General features: G+C 40.1%; 2 protein-coding genes across 5 annotated transcripts in view; both read left to right on the top strand.

Moving 5' to 3' along the window:
- CLEC4A (C-type lectin domain family 4 member A) overlaps window positions 1–4,632 on the top strand; it is a 30,865-nt gene extending 26,233 nt beyond the window's left edge. Inside the window, exons 7-9 of one of the 3 annotated variants that reach the window (XM_047787612.1) lie at window positions 23–138; window positions 2,122–2,303; window positions 3,344–4,632. In XM_047787612.1, coding sequence (XP_047643568.1) covers window positions 23–138; window positions 2,122–2,269 — 264 coding nt within the window. In that variant the 3' untranslated portion in view covers window positions 2,270–2,303; window positions 3,344–4,632. Of the gene's footprint in view, window positions 1–22; window positions 139–2,121; window positions 2,399–3,343 lie in introns of those variants that run through there. The other 2 variants (XM_047787614.1, XM_047787613.1) reach the window with 2 other exon arrangements.
- LOC125131265 (C-type lectin domain family 4 member D-like) lies at window positions 23–27,601 on the top strand. 2 transcript variants are annotated; one of them, XM_047787615.1, is made up of 7 exons: window positions 23–138; window positions 17,125–17,242; window positions 20,302–20,391; window positions 23,242–23,346; window positions 24,342–24,493; window positions 26,030–26,145; window positions 26,696–27,601. In XM_047787615.1, exons 2-7 carry the CDS (start codon window positions 17,215–17,217, stop codon window positions 26,841–26,843), a joined length of 639 nt encoding a protein of 212 aa, XP_047643571.1. In that variant the 5' UTR covers window positions 23–138; window positions 17,125–17,214; the 3' UTR covers window positions 26,844–27,601. The 2 variants fall into 2 exon arrangements, with proteins under 2 accessions (XP_047643571.1, XP_047643572.1); XM_047787616.1 differs by having other exon boundaries at window positions 20,305–20,391.
- The last annotated feature ends 395 nt before the right edge of the window (window positions 27,602–27,996 follow it).

The following is a 27,996-nucleotide window of genomic DNA, read 5'->3' on the forward strand; positions in this document are numbered from 1 at the left end:
CTCCTTCCTTTTCTTCCCTTAGGATTTCATCATCCAGAAGCTGGTTAAAAACACTGCTTATTATGTGGGGCTGTCAGACCTACAGGGAAAAAATAATTGGCAATGGGTTGATCAGACACCATACAATGAAAGTGTCACGTGAGTATAAAATTAGGAAAAGGAATCCTGTGTCCTGCACCATACAGGGGTTTTAGGGTATTACACCTGTCAGCTATTCAAATAAGATAGCTCACTCTTGTTTTGGAGTTCCCATCATAGCTCAGTGGTTAATGAACCCAACTGGTATCCATGAGGACGTGGGCTTAATCCCTGGCCTTGCTCAGTGGGTTAAGGATCCAGCATTGCTGTGGCTGTGGCATAGGCCAGCAGCTATAGCTCTGATTCAACTCCTAGCCTGTGAACCTCCACATGCTTCAGGTGCAGCCCTAAATAGACAAATAAAATAAAATAGCTCACGCTTCTTTTAACTCTTGGGCACTGGGTTAAATGATTTTATCTATTATCTCATTCAATTGTCACAATAATTCTATGAGGCACAATAATTCATCTCACTGTAGAGATGAAGAAACTGAGTTTATTTTATTTTATTTTTTGTCTTTTCTAGGGCCACGCCCATGGCATATGGAGGTTCTCAAGCTAGGGGTCGAATCGGAACTATAGCTGCTGGCCTACGCCAGAGCCACTGACACAAGCTGAGTCAGCGACCTACACCATAGCTCACAGCAACGCCAGATTCTTAACCCACTGATCAAGGCCAGGGATCGAACCTGCAACCTCATGGTTCCTAGTCGGATTTGTTAACCACTGTGCCACAACGGGAACTCTGAAGAAACTGAGTTTAAAGAGTAGAGATAACACAGCGGTTATCTAGCAGTGACAACAGTGGTCCTCAAACCCAGGTCAGTTTGACATCCTGGTCTGTGCTTATAAACACTACTTTATACCTAAATATGATGAAAGTTATGTCAATTAAGATCATAACCAATTATTAAGATCAACTATCTCTCATAAAGCAAATGAGCTGAATTCTGACAGTCTTACCTCATATTTAGGTAGTTTTTTGAAAACTCAAGTACTTTGTACATTACCACCTTTGCTCCTCGCATCACTGTGTGAAATATACAGGGATATTAATCTGGTCTCTGAGAATCTGTGAAGTGAAATTACTTGCCCAGTGGGAGTTCCTACTGTGGCACAGTGGAAATGAATCCAACTAGTATCCGTGAGGATGCGGGTTTGATCTCTGGCCTCGCTCAGTGGGTTAAGGACCTGGAGTTGCCGCGAGCTGTGGTGTAGCTTGGCAGATGTAGCTGTGATGGGACCCCTAGCCTGGGAACCTCCATATGCTGCAGGTGTGGTCCTACAAAGCAAAAAATAAAAAAGTAAAAAAATCACTTGTCCAAGCTATCAGGGATAGTAGCAGATTCAGAGATTTTAACTACTTCTTCAGACTCCAAAAGCAGTGCATTAAAAAAAGAAGCAACCTACCTTGACACTTGAGACAAGCATGAAATCTTTTATATCATTTAAGGGAGCCTATGGGCTGACAGTTCCCTGGGAACAGGATAGAAGATGGACCAACAGGAGAGGGCTTCTGGAATATCTGTTGGGAGATTGTCTAATGCAATAAGATGATGCAGTACTTGATGATGTAAGAACAGTTTTCAAGGGAAATACCAGAGACACAGATGGAGGAAAAGCTCCATGAGAAGTGGGAAGGGATGATTTGGGCCTTCTCTGATTTTGACTTCCACACACTTCCATCCCAGCTCCTCCATCTCCCCACCCCCTTATCGCCTCTTTTCAAAGCACAGTTTAAAGACACGCTTTCAGGAGTTCCTGTCTTGGCTCAGTGGTTAATGAATCTGACTAGGAACCAAGAGGTTGCAGGTTCGATCCCTGGCCTCGCTCAGTGGGCTAAGGATCCGGCGTTGCCGTGAGCTGTGGTGTAGGTCACAGACACGGTTCGGATCCCATGTTGCTGTTGGCTGTGGCAGAGACTGGCAGCTGCAGCTCCTATCAGACCCCTAGCTTGGGAACCTCCATATGCTGCGGGTGCGACCCTAGAAAAAGAGAGAGAAAGAAACATTCTCATCCTTTTTCTCCCTTTCTGGCATGCAGATTCTGGCACTCAGGTGAACCCAATGATCACAGTGAACATTGTGTTATACTACATTTTCGCACTTCATCAGGAAAATGGGGTTGGAATGACGTTCGTTGTAATGAGCATCAGAAGTTTATTTGCAAGATGATGAAGATTTACTTATGAGTGGAACATTCTCCATGATCGTGTGGTTGAACTGGTATTCACCATCATTGAGATAGCTAATTTGTTCCTTTTTTTTTTGTCTTTTGTCTTTTTAGGGCCACACCCAAGGCACATGGAAGTTCCCAAGCTACGAGTCTAATCGGACCTGTAGCTGCCGGCCTATGCCACAGCCACAGCAATGCCAGATCCGAGCGGAGTCTGTCACCTACACCACAGCTCATGGTAACACCAGATCCTTAACCCACTGAGTGAGGCCAGGGATCAAACCTGCAGCCTCAAGTTTCCTAGTTGGATTCGTTTCGACTGCACCACAAAGAGAACTCCTAATGTGTTCTTGATATTCCTGTGTAAGTCTTTTATAAGGGATCTTCATAAAATTTTTCAGTAGTCTGTCACCTCTTCCATGAACAAGAGAATCATTCATCCGTTCATTTATTCATTCATGAAATTTAAAATTTTAGGGGTGCAAAATTTGCCCCCCTGGAATGTCTTTTTGGCATGTGCATTATTTCAGGCTGAAAGCAATCAAGGCCCAAAAGGCTCAGGAAGAAACTTTGACCTTCCCCCTATCTGTCTAAAGAATGGAGCTAGACTGGCATAGGCCGGTGGCTACAGCTCCGATTTGACCCCTAGCCTGGGAACCTCCATATGCCGTGGGAGCGGCCCAAGAAATAGCTAAAAAGACAAAAAAAAAAAAAAAGAATGGAGCTAGAGGACCAGTTCTAGAAAAGGAGGTATCTCTACAGATCACTGTACTAAGAACAAGGAACCGGGCAAAGTCTGTTAAAATTCCTCTCTGTGTCCCATTGTCTCTGCAGAGCTCAGCAAACATTTGTTTACTGAATCTTTGTTTGCCATCTCCTTGTCAATTGCCTTCCTCTCCCTTAAGGTCTCAAACCAGTACCTCCCAACATCCTCTTCTGTCTTAAGCGGCGTACAGTATTTAGGCAAGGGCTTCAGACCTTTTAGTGAACTACCCAATTTTCCTGGGTCTCCCCCATGTATAAACATGTTATTAAATGTTTGTTTGATTTTTCTCCTGTTAATTTGTCTCACAGCAGTTTTAATTCTTAGGTCAGCAGGAAGAACCTAGAAGGGTAGAGGAGAATTTCTTCTTACCTGACGACATGAACATACACTGAGCGTGGCAGAGACTATTCTGCAGACAAATGGAGGCAGCATGAGCCACATCTTCTAATTTTGGTCTGATTGCTAAGGGGTTAGACACTGGTAAAGTTTTATGATGTGGTTTCTCCATCTGTCTGAATTTTCCTCTATATGGGTTAGTCAACAGCAAAATCATCCCCGTCATTGCTTTTTTTCATTTCTCTCAGACAGATGTATTATCTTGAACCAAAAGCATATTTTATAAAGGTGGAATGTAATACACATCCAGGGAAGATAAATTCCAGCTTTGTCCAAGTAGATTTTTTGGGCTTCCTAACATTCTCTGTTCAGTCTTGGGCTGTCATTTAACATCAGGGTACAAGCAAAGGGAAGTCAGAAATTGAGTGCTGGAGACTTAGAATTAGAGAATTGGCATTGGACGTTATTACGGTGAAGTTACATTCATCCATCAGGTAGTCTGATAATTTTTTTTCTTTGGTTAAATTTTATAGTTTCTTTGTATGTATTCCCACTCAATTTCCGGTTGTATTTATATTCCTCTCTTTACTAAAGGTATTACAGATCATTTTCTCTCTACTACAATATATCATATTTACAATAAAACTAATTTGTTACATTAGCATGGTAATTATAATCAACCATGACAAAGCTGATTCTATCCATGGCTATCCCAGTGTGACCTCCTGAGATTATGCCCTGATTATCTTGATGCAAACAAGTAACTAATTTTGCCATCCATTTCCTGATTATATCTAAGGATGAGTTACTATTATACAGGTCTGATCTTATCCACTGCATGTAGAATTTACCGGCCCAGTTCTCAGAGACCAGCTTACATAACAATTCTGGCAGAATTCTTGCTGGCCTTTATTTACAATGAGCTTTTCCCATTATTATTTCAATTCTAATATGGAGATGGAATGAAAGAAGGGCACGAAGAACCTCTTCACTAAATGCCTTAGATTGTCAGAGTAGAAGATGTGCTTGACCTGGAGTGAAATGGAAAATAGTAATAGTCAGTATTGGGATTTTTTTCTTCTCTCCACATTGTATTTTATGAATGTGATTTAGAGTCTTTTTGATTTTCCTTTGAGCACCAGCAAATTAAGTTTGGACATAACAGATTTTATGTAAGATTTGTGTTTAAAGTGTGATATTAAAATGAAGCAGCCATCTTAGTATCCATTAATGGACAGAATTGTGAAAATAATAAAATAGCTCTTTCAAGCTACTGAGTTTTGGGGTGGCTTATTATTCAGCATATATAACTGAAAATCTTTTAAGTTATATTACAGTTTTGAATTAAGATTCTGCAAAATGATGTAATGTATCCAATCTCACTGATGCCTCTAAATTGATTAGTAATGATTTGGAAATGAAAGTAGATTAATTTTACTATTAGTGAATAATATACAGAATTGAAGTGTTTATTTTTTTATATCATTTAAAATTCCTATTCTTATATAGTAGGCATATTGTATTATACCACAGACGTGTTTCTTAAATAAATGTTCAATATTAAGTGTGTATACAAAACTAAATTTTTCCTACTACTAAGGATATGTGATCAGAAATTGGGGAGTTCCCGTCGTGGCGCAGTGGTTAGCGAATCCGACTAGGAACCATGAGGTTGTGGGTTCGGTCCCTGCCCTTGCTCAGTGGGTTAACGATCTGGCGTTGCCGTGAGCTGTGGTGTAGGTTGCAGACGCGGCTCGGATCCCGCGTTGCTGTGTCTCTGGCGTAGGCCGGTGGCTACAGCTCCGATTCAACCCCTAGCCTGGGAACCTCCATATGCCTCGGGAGCGGTCCAAGAAATAGCAACAACAACAACAAAAGACAAAAAAAAAAAGAAATTGTTCTGAGATCACTATTTTAGAAAATCAATCTTAAAATTCTTGCTTAAAGTTGAGGTAAATATTCCTTGAGGTTAGAAAAAAGATAGGCTAGATACAGAACTGTTTGAAGACAGTGTGCTTACATATTGGCTTATCTAGCAGATGTATTTAAGTCTATAAATGAAATATATTTTGGAATTTTAGGCTCTATATTCATCTTTATAGTTGCTATTAAAAACAAATAAACATACAAAAAAAAATCTATGAACACTTCCAGGCCTTTTGTTCGATCTATCGCTTGGTAAATAGAAGGGAAGGTGGAAACTAGGGAAAATACTTTTCCCATTGGAATCAAAATGATCAACCTGAAGGGAGTTCCCTTTGTGGCTCAGCAGTTAACGAACCTGACTAGGATCCATGAGGATGTACGGTCGATCCCTGGCCTCGCTCTGTGGGTTAGGATCCAGCATGGACGTGAGCTGTGGTGTAGGTCACAGACGAGGCTGGAATCCTGTGTTGCTATGGCTGTGGTGTAGGCCAGCAACTGTAGCTTCAATTCAGTTCCTAGCCTGGGAACTTCCATATGCCACGGGTGTGGCCCCCCCAAAAAAGATCAACCTGATTGTTTCTCTGAAAGTGGGAATCTGCTGATACTTGATAACCCTTTATGGCCTGTTTAATGTTAATTTTATTTTGATGCTCTTAATACTGCAGCATGGATTAATAGGTCTGTCCTTGCCAATACGGAAATCATCAATGGTGTGTACTTTGTCAAGGGTGAGTTTAATGGCCGTAGGACAGAAAACATAACAGGACAATTCAATTATATTAAGCCAGATGTCCAGTATAAGGGTTTGATTATATTCATTATATCTTGTCCACACACTGAAATGCCCTGCAGCACTTAAAACTGTTGCAAATGAAATCTAAACCAGTGTTTAAGACTGTGCTGCATATTGTTGGTCTGTTTATCCCTTCTTCCGTACCAAAAACTTTCAGCGTTGCTTAGAGTCACTTTCCTTATAGCCAAGGTGCCTTGAGATTGCTGACCTCATAGTCGTCTCCGTGCATGGATGCTGGTTAGTACAAGGTAATGGACATAATCACCCTAGTGGTTAGTTTTTAGGAAAAGGCACCGATTGCAAGTCACACCAACCAATTGCCTCTCCTAGCTCTCAGAGGACTCAGGGAGCTGACAAATATGAACAAAGACATATGTGGTCCTGCTTGTTACTGATCATCATTCTATGACCAGGAGGGGAACTAGCCTTGGGATGACAGGAGCATCACGAATAGCAGAGCAGAACAGTGGAAAGAATCTGGTTTCTTTGTTGTTGTTGTTGTTGTTATTGTTGTTGTTGTTGTTGCTATTTCTAGGGCCGCTCTCGCGGCATATGGAGGTTCCCAGGCTAGGGGTTGAATCGGAGCTGTAGCCACCAGCCTACGCCAGAGCCACAGCAACGCGGGATCCGAGCCGCGTCTGCAACCTACACCACAGCTCACGGCAACGCCGGATCGTTAACCCACTGAGCAAGGGCAGAGACCGAACCCGCAACCTCATGGTTCCTAGTCGGATTCGTTAACCACTGCGCCACGACGGGAACTCCTATTTTATTTTTTAAAGAATTTTTATTACAGGAGTTCCGTCGTGGCGCAGTGGTTAACGAATCCGACTAGGAACCGTGAGGTTGCGTGTTCGATCCCTGGTCTCGCCCAGTGGGTTAAGGATCCGGCATTGCCATGAGCTGTGGTGTAGGTCACAGACGTGGCTCAGATCTGGCATTGCTGTGGCTCTGATGTAGGCCGGCAGCAACTGCTCCCATCAGACTCCTAGCCTGGGAACTTCCATATGCCGCGGGTGCAGCCCTAAAAAAGGACAAAATACAAAAAAAAAAAAAGAATTTTTATTACAGTTTATTTACAATGTTCTGTCAATTTCTGCTGTAAAGTGACATATATATACATTCTTTTTCTCATATTATCCTCCATCATGTTCCATCCCAAGTGATTAGATATACTTCCCTGTGCTTTACAGCAGGATCTCAACGCTTATCCACTCCAAATGCTATAGTTTGCATCTACTAACCCCAAACTCCCAGTCCATCCCACTCCCTCGGCAAACACAAGTGTGTTCTCCATGTCCATGAGTTTGTTTCTTTCCTGTAGATAAGTTCATTTGTGCCATATATTCAATTCTAGATATACATGAAATCATATGGTATTTATTTCTCTTTCTGACTTAATTCACATAGTATGAGAGTCTCTAGTTCCATCCAGGCTGCTGCAAATGGCATTATTTTGTTCTTTTTTATGGCTGAGTAGTTCCATTTTGTATTATGTACCACATCTTCTTAATCCATTCAGCAGCCACAAAAACCAGGGTGCATTGAAAAATATACATGCTGTCCTGAGTACACCCCTTGATCACCTGGCTCATAAGTTCATATGATTCTTTTCTTCATTCAGTTAATGTGGTGTATCATACTTAACAGTTTTTTGTTTTTTGTGATTTTTTTTTTTTTTTTTGCTCTTTTTACAGCCACACCTGAGGCACATGGAAGTTCCTGGGCTAGGGGTTCAATTGCAGCTTGCAGCAACGCCAGATCCTTAACCCACTGAGCAAGGCCGGGAATCGAACCTGCAAATTCTGGAACACATGTCGGGTTCTTAAACTGCTGAGCCACAAAGAAAACTCCGAATATGGTGTATCGCACTTATTGGTTTGCATGTGTTGAACTATCCTTGCATCCCAGGGATAAATCCAACTTGATTGTAGTGTATGATATATTTAATGTGCTTTTGAATTGGGTTTGCTAGTATTGAGTTGAGAATTTTTGCAGCTATGTTTATCAGGGATACTGGCCTGTAATTTTCTTTTCTTTTAGTATCCTTTTCTGACTGTGGTATCAGAGTAATGCTGGCCTTGTAAAATGAGTTTCTTTGATTTGAGGGGAAGAGTTTGAGAAGGATTAGTATTCATTCTTCTTCAATGTGTAGTGGAATTCATCTGCGAAGCCATCTAATCCTGGGCTTTTACTTCTTGGGAGATTTTTGATTACTGATTTCATCTCCTTGCTTACTATTGTCTGTTTGGATTTTTTGTTTTTTGTTTTTTGGAGCCACACCCACAGCATAAGGAGGTTCCCAGGCTAGGGGTCCAGTCGGAGCTATAGCTGCCGCCCTATGCCACAGACACAGCAACACAGGATCTGAGCCATGTCTGTGACCTACACCACAGCTCACTGCAATGCCTGATCCTTAACCCACTGAGAAAGGCCAAGGATCGAACCTGCAACCTCATGGTTCCTAGTTGGATTCGTTTCCATTGCACCATGGAATGGTGGGAACTTCTGTTCAGATTTTCTATTACTTTATGACTCGTCCTGGTCAGTTGTGTGTTTTAGGAATTCATCCGTTTCTTCTAATGTATCTAATTTTAGGAGTATAATTACTAAAATGTTCATGGTTCAAAAGTAGTATATAGGGTAATTTAGCATTTCTCATATTTATCGTCTTTGGATTCGTATCTTAAATCTTAATGTGAGAGCTTTCCAAACTATGAAAAGATGACAGCTCTAAAGGATAATTTATCTGTGAATATAACACTAAAATATATTATTCCTTCTTCCTGCACCATGAAGCAAATATCTGAGATTAACTATTTTGAGGTAATAAGGATTTTTCATTGCTTTGCTATTTCCTGATATTTAAAAATGTCTATTTTACGGTGTGATGATAAAAAAGCAGATCATAAGAGTGTGAGGGAACAACTCAATCTGTTTTTTTATGTGAATTGGGAACATGTGGATCTAGACAACCTGAGACTTTCTTGAACGTTTAAAAAAAAACTTCAGACTTTAGTATAACCCATCATCACTAAAGTTAGCTCCATTTTGGCATTGCACAGTCAAGAGAGAAATGGGTTTAAAAATAGGTATTTCAGGAGTTCCCATGGTGGCTCAGTGGTTAATGAATCTGACTAGGAACTATGAGGTTGTGGGTTTGATCCCTGGCCTTGCTGAGTGGGTTAAGGATCTGGCGTTGCTGTGACTCTGGCATAGGCCTGCGGCTACAGGTCTGATTAGACCCCTAGCCTGGGAACTTCCATATGCCACAGGTGTGGCCCTGGAAAAGGCAGAAAGATAAATAAATAAATAAATAAATAAATAAATAAATTACTTAATTAAAAATAGATATTTCATTAATCAAGGGGAAGTGGATTAGAAAACCCATATTTAACTAAGAGAAATATAGAGAAACCAAATTGAGTTGAGTATCCACAAGTCAGAAGAAAATGAAGGAAGGGAGAGAAGAAATGAAGTGAGAAACTGAGTGATCTCTGCATGTTTTTTCCAAAGAACAGAGAGCTTTAATCATAAGATATCGAATTTCCCTTGTTTGTTATTTATCCTTTATGTTTTTTTCATAGTTACTAGAAGTCAGAAACTCTCAAAAGGTCCATGAATTTTCCTTGGGATTAATAAAATACAGAGAGGTAGGCAGCCGTGAGTCAACACATTTGTATTAAATAATGACTATTTTCCTGGTGTTATAAAAAGAATGGGGCCCCTAACCATCCCTGTTCTAAACTCTAGCTCTTACAGTTTAATGAGATGGACATTGAAAACTTATGTAAACTTATAACTGAATAAACAAATATAAGCAAGTTCTGAGATAGCAAAGTTTTTTCCTTGAGGTTGGGCTCCAAGAAGAGTGAGTATATTTAGGAGGGTTGGAGGGACTTAGCGTTAAATTGTCAGAGTCACAATGGCAAATTTTAATATTAAGACACAAGACAGAATAAATGTGGGAGAACAGGAGTAAACTGATCTGTGAGGGGGCTGTGCTCTGGTGGCTTGTAAGAACAAGAATCTCTCTAGCCTGACAAAGACAAAATGCATTATGAAAGAATGAATTCCTTTCCTCTTTTCCAGTGACCCATCAAAACTCTGTATAATGGCAAAGAGACAAGGGTTTGTTTGTTTGTTTGTTTTTTCTTTTAAATATGACTTGCTGTTGAAATGCAGTCCTACTGAAATATATCACTTTGCCATGAGCAATCAAACTTCTCTGTTCTAATGTTGAAACTTCTATTCAATTTAATCTCCATTCTGAATTCCAAATGAATACATTCTGTTGTTTCACCTAGATTTTACTTAAAAACAGCTTTTCCTCTTTTTCTTTTCATTTTATGGCTGCACCCGAGGCATGTAGAAGGTCTGGGCCAGGGACTGAATCTGAGCTGCACCTGTGACTTATGTTGTAGTTGCAGCAATTCTGGATCCTTTAACCTATTGCCCCAGGCTGGGAATTGAACCCATGGCTCCAAAGCAACCTCAGCTGTTGCAGTTGTATTCTTAACCCATGGTGCTATAGCAAGAACTACAAAAACTGTCTCTCCTGTGCTCCCTATTTCAGTTTATTACTAAAAAGTACAAAAGAGTGTATGGCACGCCTGGGGCCACTCAGCAAGATCTCAGGATGGGGCGGGGGCAGAGAGAAAGCGAGAGGAAGGAGAGAGAGAGAGCAGACCTTGGGTTCTGCTTTTATTGGGGTCCAGGGTCTGGGCCTAGGGTTTGTAGGTTAACTTGCTACTAGTGAATTTAAGATATAAGAGTGGGAATTGAAGCACAGGAAGGGAAAAACAAGTCTCCAATGTTCGGTTATTTAAGTCAACGAGAGATTTTTAAAACAAAAGAAATTTTAAGGGTAGGGAGCAGTGTTGGAGGATGTCATTGAAGGGATGTGAATGCTGGTTGACCCACCAAATGGACCTGGGCAATTGCAGGCTCTTCAACCTGCTTTGTCCTTGGAACATACACTCTGCCCACTGTTCCTACACTGGGAGCCATTTCAAGGATGAAGCCTTGAAAGAGTAATGTGTTGTTGAGACCATCTGGACTGAATATGTTACTGTGCCCTGTTAAGGCCTCTACATAAACTTTAAGATTTTGACAGTTGGGTGCAAAGTTCTACTCATTTTGGGCTGCCCAAGGCAAGCCTCATGTGTGAATTCTCATGCTTATTAAAACCACCACCTACCAGTCTGGAATGGTCTGCCTCTTTCTTTGGTCTCTCCTTACCCTCCATGTACCAGCGCCAGTTTCAGATTTAACCTGGGAAACTTCCAGGTTTTAAACCAACAGGTAGCCTGGCTCTTTATCTAGAAAATCCTGAATTTGTCACCAAAAACTCTTAGAACTAATAAATACATTCAATAAAGTTGCAAAATGCAAAATTAATATGAAGAAACATATTGTATTTGTAGACGCTATTGGTGAACTACCAGAGAGAAAGAGAGATTAAGGAAACAGGCCCATTTACAATTGAATCAGAAAGAATAGAACATTTAGGAACAAATCTAACCAAAGAGGTAAAAGACTTATACTTGGAAAAAGTTCAAGGCACTGATAAAAGAAATTGAAGATGACACAAGTAGATGGAAAGGTATACTGTGCTCATGGATTGGAACAATTACTGTTGTTAAAATTATGATACTACCCAGGGCAATCCATGGATTCAATGCAATCCCTATCAAAATACCAGTGGCATTTTCTCACAAAACTAGAACAAGTAGTTCAAAAATTGATGTGGAAGCACAAAAAGACTCTGAAGAGCCAAACCAATCTTGATAAAGAAGGACAAAGCCAGAGGTATCAATCTCCCTGATTTCAAACTATAGTACAAAACTACAGTCATCAAAACAGTATAATATTGGCACAAAAACAGATACATAGATCAATGGAAGAGAGAGCCCAGAAATTAATCCATACATATATGATCAACTGATCTACTACAAAGGAGGCAATAATATACAATTGGAAAAGACAGTCTCTTCAAAAAATGGTGTTGGTATAACCAGATTTCTGCATGTGAAAGACTCAAACTGGACTACTTTCCCACACTATGTACAAAAATAAACTCAAAATGGACTGAAGACTTAAATATAAACCCTAAAATCATAAGAACTCCTAGAAGAAAACATAGGCAGTATGCTCATTGATATTGGCTAACACTATATTTTTGACATTCTTTTTAAGCAAGGGAAACAAAAGGAAAAATAAACAATGAGACTACATCAAACAAAAAAGCTTTTGCATGGTGAAGGAAACTATCAAAACAAAAAGGCAGATATTTACAAATGATATATCTGATAAGGGTTAATATGCAAATTATACAATAACTCATAAAACATGGCATCAAAAAAACCAACTCAAAAAATGGGCAGAGAACCTAAATAGGCATTTTTCTAAAGACAAACAGATGGCCAATAGACACATGAAGATGATCAACATCGCTAGTCATCATGGAAATGCAAATCAGAACCACAGCAAGAGAGTACCTCACACCTGTAAGAGTGGCTATTATTAAAAAATGCTATTAACAAATGGGAAGTGTTAGCAGAGATGTGGAGGAAAGGGGACACTCATGCTCTCTGGATGGGAATCTATATTGGTGCAACTACTATGAAAAACAATATGGAGAGACCTCAAAAATTAAAAATATGACCACCACATAATCCAGCAATTCCATACCCAGTATTTATCTGAAGAAAACGAAAACACTAATTAGAAAAGTGGCTCTAATGCCCGTTGTGGTTCAGCAGAAATGAGTTTGACCAGTATCTGTGAGGTTCTGTCCCTGGCCTTGCTCAGTGGGTTAAGGATCCTGTGTTGCCATGAGCTGTGCTGTAGGTCACAGATGCAGCTTGGATCTGGTGTTGCTGTGCTGTGGTGTAGGCCGGTGGCTTCAGCTCTGATTCCACCCCTAGCCTGGGAATCTGCATATGCAGCAGGCGCAGCCCTAAAAAGACCAAAAAAAAAAAAAAAAAAAAGAGAAGATATACAAATCTTTATGTTCACTGAAATTTTATTTACCATAATCAAGGTATGGACGCAACCATATTGTCTATCAATAGATGAGTGGATAAAGATGTGACAATACATATATATGTATACACACAGACACACACACACTCGAATATTGCTCTGTCATACAAAGCATGAAATCTTGCCATTTGCAATAGCATGGATGGAGCTTGAGGGTATTATGCCAAGTGAAATAAGTCTGACAAAAGAGGACAAATACCATATGATTTCACTTATATGTGGAATCTAAAATGAAAAACAAATGAGCAAACATAACAAAACAGAAACAGAGTCATAGATACAGAGAACGAACATGATTTCCAGAGAGGAAAGGGGAGGAGGGATGAGTGAAATAGGTGAGGGAGATGAAACTTTCTTGTAAATTCCCTTTTTCTTTAGCAATTTTCAGTAGGCTTATTTCTGTTATTTTCAAGTGAGAAGACTTACCATAAGACACAGGTTACACAGAAAAAAAACAGGAAGTATGGAAGTGACAACCCGAAGGATTAAAATGGAATCTAAAAATATTGTGGCTTGGGGGACAGCCATAACCTTAAAATGAAAATTGTGTGCCCTTGATTAAAAAAGAAATAGAGATATGTGTCTAACCTCAGTTTCCTACGTAGATCACCTGCTGTGTATAAAGCCAGCCAGTAGCCTGGAAGTATGGATGCTATCTACCCTACCTGAAGAAAGTTCTTTGGTTAATGTCTTTGACTACAGTCTAGCCTCTAGAGTGCAACAGTAGCACTTAGGGGAAGAAGCATGTACTCTCGGTCTGGATATGTTCACTCATGGACATTTCTGGTTTACTCTGGCCTGCCTACCTACAAGAAGCATACTGCCACAGATCAGTGTTCTTTACTTGTTTCATCAAAAGAGGAAACTGTGGGTCCCCGTTGAGCCATTGCTTTGGTTTCATCTTGTTTGCCTATGCTGGTTTCATCACCACTGTATTTGGTATACATCGTTCCTTTTTTCTGCCCCTTGCAGACTCCTTTTCCAGTGTGACCCAGTCATAATTTCCATACTAGATATGTTCTTACTTCCTGTTTGTCATCTATGTTTTTAATTTTTCTGTCAGTTGGTATTTATCTGTGGTTTTTTACCAGGTGAAATGTCCCTTTCTCAGAGGACTATAATCCAGTCATTAGCAGGATGGGCTTGAGTGTCGTGTTTCCCAGATCTGGATTTCAGTTCTAGCATACTCTCTATGGGAGGTCAGGCAAGTTTCTAGCTTTTCAAAGACTTGGATATGTTATTTGTGCAGGCGGGAAAATAATAGTACATGCTTCATTTTGTGAAGGTTATGCAAGTCAGTTTCTGTTCAGTGCTTAGAACAGTGCCTAGCATATCCACAAATGTGAGCAATTATTGCTTTAGAGGTATGTTTTTTTTATAATGCTCCAGGTTATAGCTAGCATCAGCCGGTGCTCACATTCTCCTAGGTGTATTGCTTGGGTAGCTTATATTAACTTTTTTTGACTAAAGGAATTATTTATTTATTTTTTATTTATTTATTTTTTTGTCTTTTTGCCTTTTCTAGGGCCACTCCTGTGGCATATGGAGGTTCCCAGGCTAGGGGTTGAATTGGAGCTGTAGCCACCAGCCTACACCACAGCCACAGCAACACCATCTGAGCCGCCTCTGAGACCTACACCACAGCTCAGGGCAATGCAGGATCCTTAACCCACTGAGCAAGGCCAGGGATCGAACCGGCAACCTCATGGTTCCTAGTTGGATTCGTTAACCACTGTGCCATGACAGGAACTCCCTAAAGTGAATTTATTTAGAGAGATACATATTTCACAGGCAGAATTTGGTCTGTCTCAGAAGGCGAGAGCAACCCCAATGATAGTTTTCAAAGTTTCTTAAAATAATTTGCCTAGTTTTATTTTTATGACCCCCTCATTGAAGATGGGGCAAATAAAGGCCAGAATTGTTCTAGGGATAATCTCTGAGGTTTTTTTGGTTTCATTTTTTCTTTTTAGGGCTACATCCATGGCATATGGAAGTTGCCAGGCTAGGGGTTGAATTGGAGACACATCTGTGACCTATGCCCCTGTTCACAGCAACACTGGATACTTAACCCACTGAGTGAGGTTGGGGATTGAACCCACATCCTCATGGATACTAGTTGGGTTTGTTACCACTGAACAACAACAGGAACTCTTTTCATTCTATTTTTATTTTTTATTAAAGAATAGTTGATTTACAATGTTGTGCCAATTTCTGCTATATAGCAGAGTGACCCAGTCATACCTATATATACGTTCTTTTGTCATATTATCTTCCATCTTGTTCTATCCCAAGAGTTTGGGTATAATTTCCTGTGCTATACAGTAGGACTTCATTGCTTATCCATTCTAAATATAATAGTTTGCATCTACGAATCTCAAACTCCCAGTCCATCCCTCTCTCTCCTGTCCCGCTGGGTAATGACAAGTCTGTTCTCTGTGTCTGTGAAACTGTTTCTGTTTTGTAGTTAGGTTCATTTGTGCCATATTTTAGATTCCACATATAAGTGATATCATATGGTATTTATTTGTCTTTCTCTTTCTGACTTACTTCACTTGGTATGAGAATCTCTGGTTCCATCCATGTTGCTGCAAATGGCATTATTTTGTTCTTTTTTGTGACTGAGTAGCATTCCCCAAAATATTGTACTTCTACTATCTTGGTGGCCGGTGTACTTTATTGACTTCATCTGCTAGCATTATTCAAAAGCCATGCATTTATTATATTTTTAAACTCAGTAATTCTTGTTGGGATTTCATCTTCTAGGAGTTAAGTGAATCCCTCTTGTTAGCTCTCTTGCTTAGTATGTCTGACTAATTAATAACTTTGTAGCACGTTAGGCACCCTCTTCCTACTCAGTTACTTTGTATGAATTCTTGACTTCCCTTTCTACCTGGTTATTAGAAGTAATAACTGAAGCACATTAGTCTTTCTTGTTGGTGGTGAAGAAAAGGACTTTTTCCCCATGTTACTATCTTAACATTTCCATGTCTATTATTTAGTTTTACGAAACAGAACAAGGAAATACCTATGCTTAGAAATGCATATATTCTTTCTTGAAGAAACAAACAAAATTATTAATTACATATAATAGTACCTTTGTTTTTTAAAGTCATTAAAAACCAAGTCATAATATTTATTCATATTTTATATTGCAAATATAAAATGACTTTCTTTTGTATCATTGCAAATTCATGGATTTTCATATATTCAAATATTTTTAATTAATCATCATCATAAAAATAAATTATATATAACATATATATATAATTTAAAACATAGACACATATTTTTTACACTTAAGTTCTCTTAACTTGTTTTTGGAGTCCTTGCAAGTTAACCAGGTTTAGAACATTTCAACTGTGGTAAAGATTGTGTCTTTACCAGAGAATTTCACATTTCCTCTCCCTTTGCCCTAATAATTCTGCTTTCTCTCATCGGAAGATTTGGAAATTTGATCCACAGCGCCACCACCTTTTTCTCAACTATACAACACACGGTCTTGTGTCTACATCCTCGTGTGGTGTAGATGAACACTTTTGCTCATTGTTTGCATTGTCTTTTACCATCTTGCCTGCAACTTACTCAGCTCAGAGAACTTTCCAAGCAGAGTTTGGAAAGCATATCACTGTCTTTGAAAAATATAATATCCAGGAGAAAAAAACTTGAGGAAATGTTTATTTTATTTTTTTTAGGTATACTTACTCTTCTTTTAGGACATTGCTAAATTTTTTGGAACGAATATAAACAAATGAAAAAATTCTACATGACACCCTGGTCTAGTGACCTCAACGTACTTATGAAAATTTGTACTGTATTTGAGGGTTGCTTTCTCAATTTCCTTCTTTCTTTGCTCCATTCCAGAGTGAATCAGAAGAAACCCCAGTCTTTGAAAAGACTTCTTCTTTTGAGGGGTCTTTTATGTTGGGCAATTTCTAGTTTTACCAGAATAGGTAAGATTAATGCTTAGTCTCAAGAATTTCTGAATCTCTTTCTTTCTCCACAGAACTCTACCCTGGGGGAAAAAAAAAAATGCAAGAGGCTGCTGAGACTGCTGGTCTACCCAATCCCTGAACCATAAGGGATTTAACATACCATGGGGCAAGAAGAACCGAAAGACAAACGTGAGTGCCTTTTCTCCTTTCAATTTTAAAGAGACATTTAATTATGACTAAGGTTTTAAAATATGAATTGATGATCGTTGTAGTTGTGAGGATTGAAGATGGTGATAGGGATGAGGAGGCTGAAGGAAGTGTAAACGATTTTGGAGAAGGAAGGACACAGATTCAAACATTTGGGGTGTAGAAACTTCTTTATGAAATGTAAATTGGGGCAAAAGAGGAGATAAAGTGTATAAAAAGTAAAATGAGGAGTTCCTGTCATGGCTCAGTGGAAAAGAATCTGACTGGTATCCATGAGGACACAGGTTTGATCCCTGGCCTTGCTCAGTGGGCTAAAGATTTGGTGTTGCCTTGAGCTGCGGTGTAGGTCCCAAACATGGCTTGGATCTGGCGTCTCTGTGGCTCTGGTGTAGGTCGGCAGCTGCAGCTCCAATTCGACCCCTAGCCTGGGAACCTCCATATGCCATGGGTGCGGCTCTAAAAAGCCAAAAAAGAAAAAAAAAGGGTACAGTGAAAAGAGAGTAATTTGGGAAGATTCCTTACAGGGAAGAGAAAAGAAAGATACAGAAAACACACCAAAAGGGGCAGTAGTGTAACCTGAGTCTCTGAATTTATCTCACTTTATGTTTCACTTATGAGGCACAAATGGATTTGTATTATAAGACCATTAAAAATACTTTTGAGAAATATATAGAACAAATGCAGAAATATGTAACTTTAAAATTAATGTTTCTCTGTCTCATCACCCCACACACTTCAATGGAATCACGATACAATGGTCCTGAAAAGTCACATTTTTATGTAACAATATGTTTGGGAGTTTTTTTCTGTCAATGCATGCATATGTGCATGATTATTTTAATTGCTATATAGAATTTCATCATATGACTTCACCATAATTTAGAGTCTCTGCTATTGATGATACATATGTAAGTATTAGGTTCCAGGGTTTTTCTGTTTCCAGAATTAATGCAGTGAGTATCATTTTACAAAAATTATTTGGGTTATTTCTATAAGCTAGATCTCTAGAAATGAAACTGTGGCAAATATAATGCATTTAAAATTTGATAAATATTCCTAACTCGATCTGTCTAAAAGACTTTCTTTTTTTTTTTTAATTTATTTATTTTTTTGCTATTTCTTGGGCCACTCCTGCGGCATACGGAGGTTCCGAGGCTAGGGGTCCAATCGCAGTTGTAGCCACCGGCCTACGCCAGAGCCACAGCAACGCAGGATCCGAGCCGTGTCTGCAACCTACACCACAGCTCACGGCAACGCCGGATCGTTAACCCACTGAGCAAGGGCAGGGACCGAACCCGCAACCTCATGGTTCCTAGTCGGATTCGTTAACCACTGCGCCACGACGGGAACTCCCTAAAAGACTTTCTAATTTACACCTCATCAGTAGCATTTATTCCCTTACTTAGTGTTTATTTCCCTCAGCCCTGCAACACATGTTTCAATTTACTTTTTAAAATCTGATGTATGAAAAATTTTGCTATAATATTTTGGCTTATATTTCTCTGATTGAGCGTACTCTTTGTTTGTTTAATGGCTTTTTATAATTTCAGCAAATTAAATTTTTGGCCAATTTCCTGCTCAAACTTTTGCTCAGTTTTTATTTATTTATTTGCTTTTTAGGGCCACACCCGTGGGTTGTGGAAGTTCCCAGGCTAGGGGTCGAATAAAGCTACAGCTGACAACCTACACCACAGCCACAGCAACAAGGGATCCAAGCTGTATCTGCGACCTACACCACAGCTTACGGCAACACCAGATCCTTAACCCACTGAGCAAGGCCAGGGATTGAACCTGCATCCTCATGGATCCTATTTGGGTTCCTTAACAGCTGAGCCATGAAGGGAACTCCACTTTGGCTCCTTTTTTTTTTTTTTTTTGCTTTTTAGGGCCACATCTGCGGCATATGGAGGTTCCCAGGCTAGGGGTCGAATCAGAGCTTCAGCTGCTGGCCTAAGCCACAGCCACAGCAATGACAGATCCGGGCCTCATCTGTGACCTATACTGCAGGTCAGGGCAGTGCTGGATCCTTAACCCACTGACTAAGGCCAGGGATCGAACCAGCAACCTCATGGTTACTAGTTGGGTTTGTTAACCACTGAGCCACAGCGGGAACTCCTTGCTCCATTTTTAAATTGATTTTTGCAATTCCTTATACAGTCTAGACATTAACATTGTGACAAGATTTTTCTTCCACATGTTCCTTGTGTTTTAACATTGTTTGTATTATGTTGGATTTTTATGTACCCAAATTACTGATTTTTTATGATTTTTGGGTTTTTTTTTTTTTTTTTTGGTCTTTTTGCTATTTCTTGGGCTGCTGCTGAAGCATATGGAGGTTCCCAGGCTAGGGGTCAAATCGGAGCTATAGCCGCTGGCCTACGCCAAAGCCACAGCAACGTGGGATCCGAGCTGCGTCTGCAACCTACACCACAGCTCATGGCAACGCCGGATCCTTAACCCACTGAGCAAGGGCAGGGACCGAACCTGCAACCTCATGGTTCCTAGTCGGATTCGTTAACCACTGCGCCACGACGGGAACTCCTAGGTTTTTTGATTTTTGTTTTTCTTTATGGCTGCACCCATGGCATATGGAAGGTCCCAGGTCAGGGACTGAATCCCAGCTACAGCTGAGACCTAGGCCACAGCTGTAGCAATGCTGGATCCTTTAACCCACTGCACTCAGCTGAAGATTGAACCCTTGCTGCCGTGGCAACCCAGGCTGCTGCAGTTGGATTCTCAACCTACTGCACCACAGCGGGAACTCCTGATTCTTGGGGTTTGAATCTTGCTTATAAAAGTCTTTTCCCAATCCACCCTCCCAGTCATTTACATTTTTCACATAAATGTGTATATATGTGTATGTATATATTTACCAGTGAGCTCTAAAATTGATTTATTCGGGAGAAATCTTTAAGCTCTCTTCCAGACCTAAAGTGTTTTGGATGACCTCATCCTTAGTTTTCTCCTGGGTAGAATGAGCTTCCCTAGTTCTTGTGGCTGAGAAGAAGATAACCTATTAATCTTTCTTTTTTTCCCCATAGAAGGAGGCCAGCATTCCCAGCTGATCCCTTGGGCCATTGCTATTTTTTTCATGTCACTTCTAAGCGCCTGTTTTATTGCAAGTTGTGCGGGTAAGTTATTAGCAAAAGTGGAATTATTCTTGAATTATTTACCCAAACAACTTTTCTAAAGTTGCTCTAAACTTTTTGTTGTCTTGATTTTCCCCAGCATATCAATCCATAATGCCTTCAGGGCCTTGGATTTGATATTCAGCGCTACCTATTTGACCTTCTATTCTTTTATGATGCTGCCCTGTGTCAGGGAAGGAAAGACGGAATCTAGACCTTTTTCTATACACCTGAAGGTTGGTGACTGTAGTAAGTCATGCCCCATTTTGATCACAAAGGGATGCATCTTACTAGTAAGGGCTGCATCTTGCTAGTAACCAGCAAAAAAACCAACTTTCAGATGGACTGAAATCTGGCTTTGAAAAGAAGAATAGTTGGAAGACTTGTTCTTTCTGATATCAAGACACTGTATAAATTATTATAATTAAAGTAATAAAGTCGAGGTATAGTTGTAAACACATAGTCCAGAGAAAAAGAATAAATTACAGATTTTTCATATACAAACTCTATGTAAAATAGAAGGGGATAAGGCAGAGCTGTGGGGAAAGGCCTGTTTTGTTCATATTATGTGGTAGAAACCATCAATTATCCATATTTTAAAAATGACCTTGGCCTCCTCCATCATATCATGTACAAAAACCAACATTAAGTTGGATTATTGTCCAAAATGTAAAGAGCAAATGAAAAACACTTTTTATTTATTTTATTTTATTTTTTGTCTTTTTGCCTTTTTCTAGGGCCCTCTTGCGGCATATGGAGGTTCCCAGGGTGGGGTCGAATTGGAGCTGTAGCCGCCCGTCTACACCAGAGCCACAGCAACGTGGGATCGGAGCCGTGTCTGCAACCTACACCACAGCTCACAGCAACGCCGGATCCTTAACCCACTGAGCAAGGGCAGGGACCGAACCCGCAACCTCATGGTTCCTAGTCGGATTCGTTAACCACTGCGCCACGATGGGAACTCCCGAAAAACACTTTTTAGAAAATACATGGAGAACATACTTATGACCTTGAAATGGGGAATGATTTCTTAAACAAGTCACAGCATGTGCTGGTCATTAAAGAGAGTATCAGAAGTTTCCCAGTGGTCAGCACTCAGTGCTTTTACTGCTGTGGTCTGGGTTCAATCCCTGGTTTGGGAACTGAGATTCCACATCAAGCCACTGCACATCATGGCAAAAAAAAAAAAAAAAAAGGGGATCAGTGAAGTATCCTACATTAAAATAGAAATTCCTGCATGACAAATAATACCTCTAAGAATGAAAACATAAAGTCATAATTCATAAAATCAGTAAAGGATTAGTGTATAGAAGATATACGGAATTCTTTCAAATCAATAGGAAAAATATTGACACTACAATAGAAGAATGGGCAAAGTCTTGAATAGGCATGGTAGAAAAGAAAATGCGAAATGTCTAATAAACATATAAAATATGTTTAACTTCATTAGCTTTCAGGGGAACACAAATTCAACTCACAGTGAGATACCATGGCAAACACACAAGGATGGCAGTGATTAGTCTGGAACTAGCAATTGCTGATCATGCTGTGGGGCAACTGGACCTCCAGTGACTCAGCCATAGAAAGCATACAGCAGTATAACGGCGCTGGAAAAAGTTGCTGCTGTCATTGCCAATACGTTTATCCTATTACCAGCAATTCCACTCCTAGGCATGTATCCTGCAGAAATGCACTCTTATGTGCTAGGATGCATGGTTGAAAAGGCTCAGAGCAGCATAGTTCACAGCAGCCAAACACTGGAAACAATGCAGATATCTACCAGAAGAAGAATAGATAAATAGATTTTAGTTCATTATGATAATAGATCGCTTTACAGAAATGGAAAGTAATGCATTACGGTTGCATGGAACCACATTGATAAATTTCAGAAACAATGCTGAGCAGAAAACAGAACTAAAGAATTCATTGTAAGATTTCATTTATATAAAGTTCAAGAGCAGCAAATCTGGAGAGTTCCCATCGTGGCTCAGCAGAGACAAACCGGACCAGTACCCATGAGGACACGAGTTTGATCCCTGGCCCTGCTCAGTGGGATAAGGATCCAGTGTTGCTGTGAGCTGTGGTGTAGGTCCCAGACGCACCTTGGATCTGGTATTGCTGTGGTTGTGGTGTAGACCTGCAGCTGCACCTCTGATTTGACCCCTACCCTGGGAACTTCCATATGCTGTGGGTGTGGCCTTAAAAAGCAAAAAAAAAAAAAAAAAAAGGCAGAAAATTTGATTTATTTCATTTAGGGATGTATTATTAAGTGGTAAAATTTTGAAGCAAAGCACGGAGTGATTATTTTAAAAGTCATGACATGATAACCTTTAAGAAAAAGGGAGGGGAGTCGCTTTGCATTTTGGCCATGAAGGCCACGGGACTGTTGTTGGGACTGTTGTGTTTCCTGAGTTGGGTTGTTTTTACCTGGAATGTTCACTTTACAATAATTTTAGAAAAGTGCACTTTTTATATTTTTCACATCTTTAGTTTGGTTATATTCCAAAGTGAAAATATTTAAAAGGTAAATATGTAAGGCTCGTAGAACTTTGCAGAACTATCACTGAAAATCTCCACCCTAACACAAAGTCTGATAGAAAATTATGCTTAAAGCCCATACACAGATAGGTTTGCAAAACTACCCATAGAAAGCACAGAATGGACAACATGATAATAAAAATATTAATTTTTAAATTCCTTTCACCTGGAGCTGGAATAGAGGAACCACATAGGAAGAGCAGAGAATGTGGGGGCCTTAGCTGTTGGAGTTAAGAGAAGAGTTAGAGCCGTCAGTTCCCATTTCCCTAAGAAAATTGTTATACAGGAAAAATAAGTTTTTTTCCTCCTTGATAGTGACTTATCACAACTTTCTACGCTGTAAGAGAGGAATCAGAGGTTTGTGGTCACGGGAGCACCACCCAAGGCTGACATGCGTCAGAGAGAAATCAGAACTGAAAGGTACGGATAGCAGAGAACGTCTTTCCTATTTCCGTTTCCTTTCAAATTTGTAGTCTGATTCAAATTGTATCATCTATGCACTATAAATATTTATATATTTCTAAGGCAAAGTAGGAGAGATGGAAAGAACATAAGAATTTGGGACAAAAATGCCCATCAGGGAGTTCCCGTTGTGGCTCAGTGGTAATGAACCCAACTAGTATCCATGAGGACATGGGTCGGATCCCTGGCCCTGCTCAGTGGGTTAAGGATCCGGTGTTACTGTGAGCTGTGGTGTAGACTGCAGATGTGGCTCGGAACTAGTGTTGCTGTGGCTGTGGTGTAGGCCGGCAGCTGCAGCTCCAATTTGACCCCTAGCCTGGAAACTTCCATATGCCGTGGGTATGGCTTTAAAAAAAAGCACATCAGCAAATTGAGAGAGAATTATTTCTCATGACTGTAACCAGTTGAATAACTGATGGCAGAATATTAACAGCATATTTGTGAGCCATTTTTGGCATCCAAAACATAACATTAATTCCATTTTCTTTTGATTCAGACATATCAACTGTTTCCTCCTAGAATATACAGCTTTGCCAAAGTATCTTTATCTCTTTTATTATTCTGGAATTTGTAAAGGCTTATTTGGGAGAATGGGAGGAAATGCATGAGCATTTTAGCAGGTTCTTTGCCTCCTTCAGATAAAAGGTCTCGCAAAAGGCTTCGATATGGTACTGCTTTAAATATGGTTATAAAGACATGTAGGGACATTGAAAAATGATCATGTCTTCTAAGAGAATACTTTGTATGTGATTTAGCTACTTTGGCTCAGAAGATATTTAGAAATGTAATTGTCAGGATTTTTTTTTTTTTTTTCCGAAGGAGGGACAGAATGATATTGGTAATCTTGGTATTATTCTTGTAAATGTTAATCGGGTATTAGGTAGCGGAATAGCTGTGCAATCTGTTTCAGAGACTCCTTGGTAATAAATTTTCCTTTGCAATTTTCACCTGAGGGGGCACCTGGAATTGCTGTCCTGAGGGCTGGAGAGCCTTCCAGTCCAATTGCTATTTCGCTTTTCATGACAGCAAGACATGGGCTCAGAGTGAAAGGAACTGCACAGAGCTGGGGGCGCATCTGGCCACCATCAGCACAGAAGCTGAGCAGGTATGTTGGGAGGCTCACAGCAGTTTCTCTGCTGGGTTCCCTCTCTTGGCAGAGGCAGAGAAAGTGAAAGTTCTCGGTTCTGCTCAGGCCCCTCTGTGCCTTTGCTTCATCTGGTCCACCTGCCTGGACAGACGTTTCTTCCTCTCTCATTTTTCTTCATATGATCAACTTCTTTGGGTCTTTCCATGTGTTATTGCTTCAGAAAACTACCCACCTTCCCCACTCTACCCTCCCTATTCTAATTTGGAGGCAAGTCCGCTGTCCTTTGTGCCTTGTGTGACCATGGAACTTCGTTCAGTGTGCTGCAATCGTCTGTTCACTACTCCAAGTCTTCCTACCCCTCCTACTTTGTAGACGGCTGGAGCCATGCCTTACTCATCTCTGCATCTCCAATGGCCTGTGCAGTGCTAGGCACACTAGATAGGGCTTGATCAACGTTTGATGAGTGAGTATATCAGGAATAAAATCGCTTCTCAGGATAAAGCATAGGAAAAATGATTCATATATATGGTTGTTATTCTAAAAAAAAAAAAAAACAAAACTCAGAGTTCCCTGGCGGCTCAGCAGGTTAAGGATCCAGTCTTGTCACTGCTTGGGTGCGGGTACAATCCCCAGCCCGGGAACTTCCATATGCTGTGAACGTGGCCAAACCATTAAGAATTAAAAAAACAAACAAACAAAAAAAACTCAAGGTAATTTCAATTTTTTAAGAACTGAAATTAATTTCTTCATGTAATATACTTCCTTATACGCACCATAACCCAGATTTTACCCTTTTCTTGGCTAGCAGGGTTTCCTGGAATATTCTTTTTCCATGGCTTTGCAATGGATAGGTTCACCAATTATTTGAATAAAATGGAATTTAATGAAGTGCTCAAACAATTAGTGAAGGCCATTTTTATTTATTTATTTTTATAATGATTTTTATTTTTTCCATTATGGCTGATTTACAGTGTTCTGTCAATTTTCTACTACACAGCAAGGTGACCCAGTCGCACATACATGTATACATTTTTTTTTCTCCCATTATCATGCTCTATCACAAGTGAGCAGACTTAGTTGCCTGTGGTATACAGCAGGATCCCATTGCTTATCCATTCCAAAGACAATAGTTTGCATCTATTAACCCCAAACTCTCAGTCTCTCCCACTCCCTCTCTCTTCTTCTTGGCAACCACAAGTCTGTTCTCCATGTCCATGAGTTTAATGAAGGCAATTTTAATAATAAAAGTTCCTAAAAGTCCAATCCTGTTAAGCACCTTGCTAAGTGATTTGCAAGCTGATCTCAATTTTCACAGAGACTCCATGAAGTAGTGATGTTGTCCCTTCTGGAGTTGGGAAAACTGGGGTTTGGGAAAATCAAAGCAGTTACTAACATTACACACTTAATGTCAGAGGCAGGACTTGAAAAAAGATCTGATGCCAACGCTTTGGGGCTTAACTAATAATTTATTTGACCCCTTTCCTCTTTTCCTAACGTAGCAGCTATTGCTTGAGAAATGCAAATGTACTTATCAAAATTGACATTTTTTTGCAGAACTTCACTACTCAATTTTTGGAAAAACAATTTTCATATTTCCTGGGACTTAGCAGTGAGAACCATGAAGGCCAGTGGCATTGGGTGGACAAGACACCATTTAATCCACAGATGGTGTGAGTATACTTACTGGGGCCAAAGAGCTTTATAGGCAAAGGCGGGAGGAAGAGAGCAAGCAGAGTTCATTTTGGAGTGGAGTATGGCAATGTGAGGATGCTTACTCAGAATAGAGCACTGAGCGTTCAGTAACCTCAGTACTAGTATACTACTAAACTAGTGTCCGACAGTGCAATTCTTCTTCTTCTTCTTCTTTTTTTTTGCCTTTTAGGGCCGCACCTGCAGCAAATGGAGGTTCCCAGGCTAGAGAGTCTGATAGGAGCTATAGCTGCCAGCCTATGCCACAGCCACAGCAACGCAGAATCCTAGCCGCATCTGCGACCTACCGCACAGCTCACGGCAATGCCAGATCCTTAACCCACTAAGCGAGCCCAGGGATCGAACCCACAACTTCATGGTTACTAGTTGGATTCGTTTCCACTGTGCCACGACAGGAACTCCATGGACAGTGCAATTCTGTTTTCCTAGGAGCATTTTCTCTGCCTTGTCCTCCGACCTACACCATATTCATGCAAACACACACATACATACACCTTTTTTTCATTTCAGATTCTGGCATGAAGGTGAACCCAACACCCATCAGCGAGAAAACTGTGTCGTTCTTGTTAATGAGCAAGACAAATGGGGCTGGAAGGATTTTTCTTGTAAACTTGAGACAAGCAGGATCTGTAAGATACCTGGAATAGCCTTCAGCTAGGAACCTGTGAAGGGGTCCTTGTGAAGAGGACAGACAAGAACCAACGGGCACAATGTACATGCATCATTGGGACACAGAACATTCTGGGTCATAGAACATTGTCAGGCATGATGGCCTTATTTATTTTTGTTTGGTTCATTCAAGGTAATGTGTTTTTGTGTGGCGTTTTGGTGGCAACAATCATTCTTTTCTATGAGACTCAATTTTCATTAACTTTGCTTTTTTGATGGCAGTTCAAGGTATTTGCTTTTCATTTGGTGTTCATTGATGATGGATCTAAGAGTGGCGTGAAGGGTACAACCTCTAAGTCATTGCTTCTTCTGCTTTGAATCTTAAAAGTTCCAAGGTGGGATATTCTGACTTGTAGTGGTGTACCCGTTTTTTTAATCCAAATATCACAAACCCTTTAAAGTTTTAAAACATTTTTATTATATGATGCTTCATTTTCAGACCTTTCAGTAGTATAGGTCATTAATTGATATTCCATGCGCAAAATATTTTCTGAAAAACACTATAAAATAATTAGAAAAAAAAAGGCTATTTACTTTAAAAAAAATTTACTTCTCACTCCACTTTAAATGCCTTCCCATGGTGAGGAGTCTCCAGCTGACTTAATTTCTTTTTGAGTGGAAAAGGGCCTGAGAGGCTGCCTTAACCAAACTCCTTTAATTCTGTAGACCAGAAAACAAAACCCTTGGGAAGCCAAAGAGCTAACTAACCCTCTCACAGCTAGTTTATAACAGAAACAGGACAGTGGCCCCAATCTACTTTTCATAGCAGGTGAAATGTAGTCCCTTTGGTATCACAGGAACATTTCTGGAGGTGCCATGGCCTCTTGGCTAAGAGATAGATAATAGTTCTTAATTATTTTGTGTAATGTTGTATTGGTGTTTCTCTCTCTCTATATATATGTATTTTTTGTCTTTTCTAGGGTGGCACTTGCAGCATATGGTGGTTGCCAGGCTAGGGGTCTAATCGGAGCTATAGCCACTGGCCTAGGCCACAGCCACAGCAACTCGGGATCCGAGCCACGTCTGCGACCTACACCACAGCTCACGGCAATGCCAGATCCTTAACCCACTGAGCGAGGCCAGGGATTGAACCCGAAACCTCATGGTTCCTAGCTGGATTCGTTAACCACTGCGCCATGACG

The sequence above is a fragment of the Phacochoerus africanus genome, chromosome 7, assembly GCF_016906955.1.
Source record: "Phacochoerus africanus isolate WHEZ1 chromosome 7, ROS_Pafr_v1, whole genome shotgun sequence".
Lineage (NCBI taxonomy): Eukaryota > Metazoa > Chordata > Mammalia > Artiodactyla > Suidae > Phacochoerus > Phacochoerus africanus.

Coding starts and splice junctions, on each gene's coding strand:
- LOC125131265 (XM_047787615.1), top strand. CDS start 17,215: ATGGGGCAAGAAGAACCGAAAGACAAAC. Junction 17,243..20,301: donor AGAAGAACCGAAAGACAAAC/GTGAGTGCCTTT, acceptor TTTTCCCCATAG/AAGGAGGCCAGCATTCCCAG. Junction 23,347..24,341: donor AGAGAAATCAGAACTGAAAG/GTACGGATAGCA, acceptor TTTTCACCTGAG/GGGGCACCTGGAATTGCTGT.